General features: G+C 38.1%; 1 protein-coding gene across 2 annotated transcripts in view; it reads right to left on the bottom strand.

Moving 5' to 3' along the window:
- Positions 1–12222, bottom strand: part of LOC140229192 (uncharacterized) — a 93749-nt gene that overhangs the window by 9917 nt on the left and 71610 nt on the right. The window contains exon 2 of one of the 2 annotated variants that reach the window (XM_072309459.1): positions 3831–4005. In XM_072309459.1, the coding sequence (XP_072165560.1) occupies positions 3831–4005 (175 nt within the window). Of the gene's footprint in view, positions 1–742; positions 858–3830; positions 4006–12222 lie in introns of those variants that run through there. The other variant, XM_072309460.1, reaches the window with a different exon arrangement.

Consider the following 12222-nt stretch of genomic DNA (forward strand, 5'->3'; position numbering starts at 1 on the left):
TCTGCCATGCATTGCATGAGTAACTTGAACAAAAATATCCCATTATCAGAGTCTGAAATCAGTCGACATGGTTGGAAAAGAATGCTAGCATGCTCACCACACATGATTTGAAACTGCAGAGATTAGATGTATGATTCAGATTTTTGACAGTTTGACAGAGTAATGGGAATCTCTGAATTTCCAAGCTAAAATCATCAATACATTTTTTTCCTCAAGATCTCAGCCACACAGAAAAAAAAAAACCCATTATGGTCAAAACAATTACATAAAGTTTTAAAAAATGACAGGATTGACAGCTTCGGAGGTATTATATGTAAATCAATTTTGTAAGAGTTTGCAGCAAAAAAAAAAAGATAGATATATAGCGATGTATTGACACGCAATATGCAGATACCACAGTAAAACAGAAAATTCTCTTCACAATTTGTAAAGAAGACTATTGTCAGTCTGAAACATATAAAGTGTGTAGTACTTTCTCCAAGTAATGATTAGGAACTCGGCGTGCTAAAATAGATTGCATACATTCATGTATGAGAAGAACTTACTGACTTGTACACATACCTTATGTTTATGTTTTAGGAATGCTGGCAATAAAACAAAAATACCACATAACATGTCTACCACTAACAAATCTTTAAAAAAGTGACAAAAAATCCTCATCACAAACAAAATAAACTTGAAACTTAAACATGTCTCACGATGAAAAAAAAAAAATGAAGCAGATGCTGCTCTTAAGTCTTACCGCCAGCGGTGACGGTCTTTCTCTCCACCTGTATCACCATCCTGCGCTTATTTAAATCCACAACTAAAGATCCAGCGACATCGAAGGCGATGTCACACTCAGCACAGTGCTCTCTCCAACGATCAAACCAACTACGTCTCCCTAGCACCAAAGTTTGCATCAACAATGCCGGGCTGGGAACCAGAACGCTCATATACCCATTCTGCTCATCTACTCTGCTTGTATGAACCTTGGCCCAGTGTCTGTTCACTAGCAGGAGAATCTCTTCCACATAACATGCACTGCCCAAAGAAGGATACAGAGCATAGACTTTGCATTTTCACACACACACACACACACACACACACACACACACACATGTGGTGCACTGTCAACAGACAGTCATTACACACACCAGATAATCAGCTGAGAGGGAGGACAGCCCCTATGAGTCATCCGAGCTATTGGCCAATCAGAGCAAAGTGAGGTGATGTCATGAAGTGGCCGGCCAATCTGTCCTTCTCCTTTCCCAGCTTCGTTATCCAGCACATGTTGTATTTGCCAGTCTCGTGCCTGTGTGTGCTTGTGTGTGCGTGAGTGAGTAGTCACTGCAGCTTTGTATTTGTGCACCTACTGTGAATGGACACTCATACCTCCAGCAGGGTAGTGAATTACTCAGGGAATACGCATATGTGAGTAGGGAACAATATTGCTGGTACATTCCAGGATAATTCTCTGTATCTACCCTGTTACAAACTGGGTATGGAGGTGAAAAGAATTAATTGATTTCTGGCAAACTGCTTGACAATGTGGGATGACTTAGCTGATCATTATACACACAATGCCATCTTATCTTTCTGTCTGTCTCTCTGTCTCTCTCTCTCTCTGTGGTAATATAATAGATAACTCATATACAAATTCTTCCACCTCAGACTACTAGGCATCACAGCAACCCCACAACCTGCTTCACAAGCACTCAATAATAACTAGTAACAGCCTGCACATATCAGCATTATGAGCAGCATATGAGCAGCATCACAGAAAGGAATGATACATGATGGTTTCTGTGGCAGGTGAGGCTGAACTGGATGATGACTCCCTCCCTAATCAGTGATGAGAATCATTGGTTTTGTCAGACATTACATCCTATCATGCTACATCATACCAGAGCTGAAACATTTCTTTCAACAGTCATAGGGGTTCAATGACGGATCGACTCCAAACAGGGTGGTAGGAAAACAGGGAGATTCCATTAATTGGGTACGCCCAGTTGGTAAGAAGGGGTGTGTTTCGCAGTGAATCAGTGACTCCAGTTTGTGATGACACGATCATTGATCATTAATGTAGGATGGTAGGGGATACAAGCCCGGTGAGGTGTGAAGTCGTTGGAGCGACTCATCCTAAAACAGACAGACAGCATCCTGTAATCATGGATCTCTTCTCCCCAATTGGCAGGCAGGATAATTGCCACTAAGGACAAGGACCAGGATGTACTTACTTTCGCTAGAGATCAAGCTGATCTATAGCTGCATCTCTACCACTATAAAATCAAATGTTGTCATGTACCTCCTATGACCACAAAAAAAAAATAATCATTCACAGAAGAACTCATGCCCTGGTGACAAACAAAACAATATCAATGACTTAATATCACATGACTTTACATGTCACTACCAAATAAGTTAAATTTTATGGTAGGAATTATGTATATGGGGAGAAAGTCCTTGACTAGGATGTTGCATCTTAAGCAATCTGTAGCTCTAAATTCAATTTTCCTTGGAAATAACACTAATGAATGAGAAATGAAGCACAATGATTTAATTTAACAAATTCCTTGTCAATTCATGAAAAAATGATAAAAAATACACATCTTAGATTTGGACAGTGCAGAGAGGATCCTGCTGGAGTTTGACAAAAGCATACACTGCAGTGCCTACAGACATAATATCATGGAAGTCTACAAATTTATATGTTTTTTGATTACACTACTGAAATTTAAGTAAACAGTAAAACAGGCTCTCTTTCGATCAACCATTTATTTATTTATCTATTTACTTTTTGCCAGGAATAAAACATTACTTTCTTCAGATGAATTCATCACTGTTAAGTACCATAATTATGCCATCCATTTGAAAGCAGATGAGCATGATGATTTGAATTCAGCCCACTGGATTCCTGCGAATGAACTTTTTCTATCAACTTTACAACAGCCAAGGATCACTGCTATATCAAGCTTAAATTCTTCGAATCAAAAGCTACGATACTTGAGTCAATTGGCTGCAAACATATCGAAGTTGCTCACTGCCACCTGCATCCCATCTCTGGGGCAGTTACTGGACGTGAAATTGAGAGAGAGCCCTCTGGTGTCGATTCAAAAGCAGAAAACATACACCCCTGATGTTGAGCCACGTCAACACTCTTTGTACACACAGTGAACCACAAATCTGTCTCTGCGTTCTCAAGCTGCGCATTTCCCCTCACTCATGCAGCAGATGGCATTCCATCCAGCTCCCCGATTGGGTTTGCTGCCAACATCCATCTCCAGCTGAAGATGCCATCCCTGGCAGCCAATCATCAGCAAGGAGTGTGTGATACATCCCTCACAGTGCAGCATCTCATCACAGATTATCTCAGACAACATCCTCATGATATCAAATTAGTCCCGCCTCGGATTACAATGGATGATTACTGGACTGCAAAAATCACAGATGTGGGTTTACTTCTCAATACACTGAGAAGATAATGAGATGATGACATGCTGTCTACAATCATGTCTCATCTATATGATAGTGGCTTCCAAATTGGGCTTTCAAACTGTTGACGATTCAATTTCTTGGATATGTGCTATCTCTAGATTAACATAAAAATATCTTTGATAAAAATGACTGTGTGATGCATGTTGTTTCATTATACACACACACACACACACACACACACACACACACACACACACACACACATAAAATTGCACCACCCCTCCCCCCCCCCAAAAAAAAGTATATTTACACATAATTAGCACAAAATCACTTCCAAGGAGAAATTGTAACATAAAATCTGATGGAAGGCAAGGGTCAGGATGAGAAGGAAATCTTGACATGTTTGTCTTTACCTGAGAGGAGAGACACATTCTTGAAGGCATCGTTCAGCTTGCTCAGGAACACCCCCAGAAAATTGTCCGAGGTCAGAGCGGCAATGTCCGAAGTGACTTGATCGTAGACTACCACCTCACTTGCCACATCCATGTCCACTTTGCAAGAAGTGACCAGCAATTCCTTGATGGTCAGCTGTGGAGGTCACAACAGAGCAAATAATATGTTTAATTCCAGTTTGAATACAGGAGTTTACATGTTTGTAAACATTGATCAGATATTCAAATTTAAAAAAAAAAAGTCTTTCATAACAAAACCAAAACAGCTATTTTATACACCATATAGAATAGGATGTAGAATAGGATGACATAGCATTTGAACAAACCACATCTTGAATCAGAAAGAAGGTGATGTAATAAGTAACTCACATTACATACCCTATATTCACCTTCCCCCCCCCCACAAAAAAAATAATAATAATAACACACACACACAAAAGTAAAATGAAGTCTGAATGACACTTGACAAATACATGTAGTACATACTTTTGTATAAGTTTGAATAAGCCATCTTCTTGCAAAATGAAATGTGGGTACCCTCACCTCACAAACTTAGTCAGCACCCGACTGGTGCATCAAGTGTATATTCTCTGATAAAAGGTTAGGGAACTGCTTAACATTCTGGGGATTACAAAAACGAGGGAAGAGCTTGCTCTGTCAGTGGTCATTTGTTTCATTTTCCAGAACTTTCAGCTCACAGAACTTTTCAGATATGAATTGCCACCTGCTGCAAGACATTTTCACAAGGTCTTTCTTTGCAATAGGTGTTGGTCAGGGAACATGGTATAACTAATATATAAATAACACATAATTTGATCAGGGAAAAGCAATTAAAAAACTGTTGTACATTAAAAAACTGTCTAGGATGTTTTAATGACAATGAAAAATCCAACTAATACAAAATAGATTTTTTTTTCTTATTTTTGTTAGAAATGACTCAATAACATTGATTTCTATCTTCTGCTTTTTCTTTTGCAAATGAAGTACAAAAAAAAAATACACAAAACTTTAAGTAAAAAAAAAGCACTCTGCATTTTGACTAGTACCACCACACAATGGACTGAAACATTGATGAAAGCAGGATTCAGAAATGTACCATCACTCTGCATAATATTGGCACATTGAAGATAGATACAAGACAAGACAAAAGGTCTGTGCCAGTATGCATCATACAATCTCCTTCCCCCTCCCCCAACACACATATACACACACACACACACACACACACACACACACACACACACACACACACACACACAAATCAGCTGATCCATAATGCCATCTACATCTCCATTTCACATAGGGCCTACTATAATCTTGTGTTGTGGGAAATCTCTGGCATTATGCTTAAATTCACATTACGGTCAATTCTGACAGATTATAAAAACTAATGGTTTACATTAGCAGAAAAATGATAATCAGTTACGCAGAAGAGATTTTTTGTTTTGTTTTTAGAGAACATTTTGTGGGCAGCTCGATTTCTGTATCTGTTTGTTGATGACTCATATGGAAACAGCCAGTAGCCAACCAGCATATCTGAGTTACATCAGAGAAAGTGCAAAGTCCATGTGTGTGTGACGAAGCTCTTAAAAATAAATGGGGCACTCAAAGCAGATGAGAGCACCTCAGTTAGCAGCTGAACTATTTGTTGCTAGTACCTGCCACATTTGCCTTTTTTTCAGCCTCAAAACAGATATGATAATTTCTGATCTTGTCATACTGCTGTGATCAGTATGTCACAATTTGGCTAAAAATAAACAATGTAGGGTCTTCCTCCCCCCTCTCTGTTTTGTTTATAGGATATATGTACAATATTCTGAAATTGCTAGAAAACTTAAATGTCAGTAAGCTTCCTTACCCAATACATATATTACATATTATGCCTTACACTTTACAGTATGCACTGTTGTCATTTTCCTGCCTTCAATTATTATTTTAAAGAGCATTGCTGTAAGGAATTTTTCCTTCATTTGTTAATGCAGTCCTTACCACTATCATTACGGTCAAATTATAGCGATCGACCATAATTATCCCAATGCAAATTCATCCCTTTTATGATGTATTTAACTGAAATGCAACAATAATGATAATACTTCTGAAAATCTTTTCCATACCTTTTTCTAAAAGTATTATCCTTCTGGACAGTAATATAGATAGACAAAAAAGTGTGTGCATATGTGTGAATATGGACAGGAAAGTGTCAAATTTCTGGGTTGAAAAGAAAATTAGTTACTAGCACAAAACAACTTTGCAAATAGCATTATAAAGAGAATCCTTTATTTTTGCTAAATTCAACGTTTGGAAGAACACAAATGCATGCCATTCTCCAGGTCAAATATTCCCATTGCGTGACAAGTAAATTGGTCACAGCTTGAAGTCAGAAAATAATGTGAGCAGTTCAAAGCACAAGGCAACATCACCTATTTTCGAATGTTGGGCACACACAATTTTTTTTATGATTTTGCACATAACTTGCCATCTACAATTTACGGTATGCCTAAATAGAAATTTGCCTGATCGGTGACACATATTTGTGCTTATTGAATCACACAATGTCACTTACTTTTGGCTAAAACTCCTTCCAGGCAAGCTAGGTATATATATATATATATATATATATATATATATATATATACATATCTTTTATCTGCATTTTCTTCACGCAGAGAAATTATATGCTTCCCAGTGAAATACCAGAAATACCTGAAAATACTGTAAGGATGCCTTGTCATCAGCATGAAAATCTTACTGTCTATTAAAATTTCTTTATGTCCCAGAGAGATATGTGTTCATTGACGAAAGGATATGCCCCAGATGGGAGATGCCAAAGTCAATTTTGTAATGCAGCATTGGGAAATAACAGCACCCCAAAGTTAAACATCACCACAGACAAATCAACAACCATTCATTTTCTGATAGGTATACTTGTATGGTATACTAAGATTATTATACACTAGTTTCACATTTGAGAAAAGAAAACAAATGGGTACATCAGTCATTGACCTCAATCATGTGATCTGCATAACAGAATATCCCATAAGACAGCAGCTTGCCATACCGAGGCTGTGTTTATCTAACTAGAGAGAGAGTCGCATTTCAAAACATGTTTAGAATGTTGTTTATAATGTGGTTAAACTTCAATCCCTAGTACGCTGTTTATCTTAACATCGTATATGTGTGGCGCTCCGACAAAATGAGTCATAAGTCGCACGGGGAGTTTTCCCGTAATGAGCCGAAAATGAAGGGGAAGCAGTGCTCGGGTCGAAATTTTTTGATGACGGATTTTGATTCCTTGAGGTTTTATCTGTTTGTACAGAAAATTTCAGCGTGTAAAAATGAGTACAAGTGTCCCAAATCACAGTTTTTCTGAGACAAATTTTTTCGGTTACATTTTTTTCGAACGCTCGCCTTTGCGTTGCGTTTCGCACCTATTGTTCTTGCCCGATCGAGACTCCGCCTCCGTTGCCAGGGTGTATGCTAATGAGGCATTGCTCTTGACCCCATTAAAGACAAAACAAAGCATGGTGCGCGCGGCGGCGTCGGCGGCCAAGCGGCGAGGGCTTTAGAATTACGCAATAATAGTGAGCTGACCAAGGCTATCGATTGCATGACCAGCGAGTTTCGTTTGATACATGCACTCCATTTCATGAAGTGGTGATTTATGTGACGCACAAATCGCGCTGAAAACTTAATTTCAACGAACGATCACGCAAGATTTATGATACTTTATCTATGAGCTAATACAATTATCACATATCGAACTTGAAACCTCTTTATGCGTGTGTGTACTCTTTCAACGGTTATTAATTGGCCTCATTAATGAATTCATTCAAATAATCATAACTTTCGTTCCCTGGTATGTGACTTGCTGTTTAAAGTTCATCTCTGGAGATATAGTAGGGCCTAAGTTGTCAATTATTCTCGTTTTTATAAAGTCGACAATGCGTGTGATAATTCGCCAAATGTATGTAATGCGTACTATTATTTCCCTGGTTAATAAAACTTATTGCCCTATTTCTTATAATGGTTTGGGCCGTGACGGCATGGAGAGAAATCGGAAGACAAACATTATTAATGCCCAAATAGCTCGTGTTCCCTTTGGAGGATATTCTCACCCTTGTCATCTGTGTATTTATTAGAAGTAGGACCTGTTTGAGAAAGGGACAGAAAGCTGTGTCGCTACTCAAAAGTGTGCTTCTTCATTTTGTTTTGTTTTTTAATCAGAATGTTTGTAATGATAGCTGTTTGTCGTGTATTGCATGTAGCTGACATGTGAGAGGTCAAGTCTGCAAAGAATTTGGCTAACAGCTTTGCGAAGTAGCAGCGCTAATTGCCCATTGAATTTCGTATTCTGCGGAATTTCGAATGAAAGAACTCGGACGACACTGTTCACGCTTTGTATCCGAGTAAACCCCGCATCAACGAAGCCTTAAACAATGAAAGGTAAACTTCCTGCTATCAAGGCGTGGATAGATTACGCAACCAGTATTCTTTCTTCACCATTGATAGCAGAATCAGTGACGGAATGGAGCAACAGTGTTGGAGGATCGGCATTATGTCTGCTAATTTGTAAAATAATTTTTCAGTCCCCTTTTGTGTTCAGAACCACAGTCAGGGACGCTAACTTCCCTATCTCCTACAAGCTATCGTTACTATCTTAAAACGTGAATTTTATGAAAGGTTAAAAGTGATCGCGGAATCAGTTCTTCTGCGTGACACATGCAGGCTTTTATAATAGGATACCAAGCTTACCTGTATAGAAAGGGCGGGGATACACACTTATCGCAATCATCCGGATTTGAGAGTGATACACTCTACTACTTTTCTTCATCTTTCCCCCGACAAAGACCATGGTAGTTCAAAACAAACAAACAAACAAACAAGCAGTTGCATTATATCAGAACGTACAGAATTTTTGTTTCATGTATGTATAGGTCATCTCTTGATGTATAGTAGGCATTTGTTGTCGTTTTTACAGCGTTTCCTAATAAATGCCTATAGCGAAAACCCAACACAACTTTTATCAAGGAGGGAAGGGAACTTAAATTTAGATATAACATAGTTTACAGAAATCAGACATGTAAATAAGGCAATCATATACATCCGCACGGCCGAGTGTAATCTCTTACTTTGATTATCAAACATGATCGCCTGCATTTACGTGCTTTTTTCTAATTTCTTGAACTTTGCCTCATTTTCTCTTTTTTTAAAACAATTGATCGAAACATTTAAAAAACGTAACACAGTCTGCTGTCCCACAACATAACATTCCATTTGATTTGCCACTTATTGTTGGTCCGGTGACGCCAAATGGTGGAATCTCGAGCGATGATACACGGTATTTTGTTTGTTGGTTTTCGTCTCATCGCTCTAAAGAATTTTGACTACGATTACAGAGGTATCATCTACAAGACATAACTGATGGTTTACAGAAGAGATCATCAATTCAGTAAAAATTAGTCAAGTCATGAATTTACTTTACCCATCATGTCTAATCGACCTACGACATTGTTTGGGTAACCGCGCCTTTTTATTCTCATAGTTCAAACTAATTCTTGACATAATCAAAACAAATAATTCTTTATAAAATTTCTCAAAATACTCAAAAGATGGCCTAAGTCAAAACTTTCTACAAAGATTGCATACGGCAATCTTTACTAGCCTAAACAAGTTTTCTAGAGCTATCAGTTCCCCCTATGACGATGACTTCGATTGCGTTTTGAACTTGTATCGAACTACTTTCAAAACAGCTGTTACCTTTATAGTTCGATGAATAAACCAGTCTTTTGAATTCATAACCAACATTCGTAATCGTAACCATACAGTAACATAATACTGCATGTCAATAAAAGTTGAAAATGTAAATGCTAAAATAGTAGCGCAAAATAAATGAGTAACGATTATCTTTATACATTCTAATTCCTAAGTGATGTTGCTACGAAAATGACACATGGTTTGACGACTGCTTCTAGCAAATTAAAAAAAAAAAAAGGAATGGGATATACTTCTAATGATAGTTCCACGCCGTACAATGCATTTCACTGTATTTGGTAACGTTTGGTTACGTTTCTGTGCGCTTTACGTACGGAAAATAAAAGGCAGATTGATGCTATTAACATGCTAACACACAACGCATTCAAAATGTTGTTTTTTTTTGAAATACACCGTGTACTAATGTTTTAGTATACGGTTTGAAACTTTTAATTTGCGAGTCCTTTATAAAGTTATAGCAGGGTTATTACATTATCAAGCAAAAAGTAAAGTATTTAGGGATTCGGATTAGCGCAGAAGACTAACCGTGCTATATATGGCGATCGTTCGCAACAGAGACAATCCTCTTCAATAGATATACAATGTAATTCTGTTTTTATGAATTGAAAGAGAAACGAAAAGAAGTCAACTTTTTAACTTCATTTAGCTTTCTCACCAATTGGACTTGATTTGATCTGCCACGCAGGATCGCCGTGTGTTCTATTAATTCTATCAAAATATTATTTAATCGGCTTGCTTGTTTTTTATGCAAAATGTCACAGGTAAGTTTAATTCATTAAAGTTCATAATGTTTGTACATATGGCGTATTCGTTGTTTTGTATTTTTATCTTTATAATATATCATGTGTCCATTATCTGATTCTGACCACGAAAATATGGCGACTGTTTAAATGCGGAACATGTACTGGAAAACTGTAATGTCTCCTGCCAGTATAGACAAACTAATTTCTAGTCTATCCCCGCTTGAAATGGAAATGAAATAGAAAAAAAAAAAAACGAAGTTCGACTTTCAGTAGATTTCAACCGTTTTGTATAGTGCCTGATTCATGTAATGAACACAATATTCTTTAGCACATAAGCAATCACACAACTTTCGGGAATAGATGTGTGTCTTAACGATTGTATCTCATGGAAGAAAACTCGTCATCTTGCCTGACTTTTAGCTTTTTCCTGTTCAAGCTTGCGTGAAAGAAATAGTTGAACATCAATCGCAATCATTGAGAGAGGCACACCCTTAAAAGTAAGCACAAGAGTACTGAGACACACTACGAAATAAAAACGGGCCTTTCATCACTATTGACTACGCATGACATTGAACTACAATTGATTATTCTGAAGGTTCGTTAATCACACAATGAAATATGGTTCACTATTAGCTTAGGTTCGTTAACAAGAAAATTAAATGCGGTTCCTTTCCGGTCATTGCCGGTGGTTCCTTTACCCGAAGTAATCAAGCAATCATTTTTTTCTAATAAGGTTTGTGAATACAAAACGAAATGAAGAAGGCCTAAGTATTAATTCCGAATATTTGTCAGTATTAATATCTATACTCCACTTCTCAAATGCAGCAGAAAGATTGTAACTGCAAATGTGATGTTAAAAAAAAACATTCAGCTTAAGCTATAAGTTAATGGTTTTTTATATGCTATGGTATCACAAAAGTGACCGAGAATAAGAAGTATATTTATGATACAATCATTGTAAACCCAACGTGAAGCTGTCAAGCCTACATCAACCTTTGCTTCTGATACGTATAGTATGTGCAGCATTGGCAAGCGTGATAAGCGATAATTACTGTGCACGCAACGCCTATAAAGGAAATGTGCCTAATATGGCGGGAATTCAGAATGTTACGGCTGTATACAGCTGCGGCAGAACAGACGCGAAAGCAGTCTTTGATGCTCTGCAACATTACGACCATGTGCGTAATTTGAGGGTTTTTAGTACAGGCAAAGAACACGATCTCAAAAGACGACTATCGTTAATCAACTTCATTGACTTTTTCTACCGATGCTGTCTTTTGAACCCCCGCCTACAATAGGTTCTCAGGTTCTATTTAGGTATTGGTACTTGCATACTAAACGCATCATCTTTAGTTTCCATTGACAACAGCATCGGAGGAGAAGGGAAGCGATGAACGCCCTCGCTACAAGTCGCTCTCGTAAGACGCATTGCGTGCCCGCCTACAATAGGTTCTCAGGTTTAGGTATTGGTACTTGCTAAACGCATCCTCTTTAGTTTCCATTGACAACAACATGGGAGGAGAATGGAAGCGATCAACGCCCTCGCTAAAAGACGCTTCTCGTAAGACGCATTGCGTGCCTTTATTCTTTTTACTGTTTCCTATTGTTTGTGAGTTAAAAACTTGCGGCAAACTACAACGCAGCCGACACACAACGTGTACCGACTCATTCATGCGGCGGCAGCGGCACGGACACAAACGCGCCGAAGTTTACATTCGGGCTGCCGTATTGGTCAGAATCGTTATTGACAGACCTGTCCTGCGATTGGTTAATTATCTTACATACCCAAGCTATCGCCTTATACGGTAGTGCGTGCGATGGAGCGTAAACGCCGTCGC

This window comes from Diadema setosum, chromosome 5, assembly GCF_964275005.1.
Source record: "Diadema setosum chromosome 5, eeDiaSeto1, whole genome shotgun sequence".
NCBI classification, from domain to species: Eukaryota; Metazoa; Echinodermata; class Echinoidea; order Diadematoida; family Diadematidae; genus Diadema; species Diadema setosum.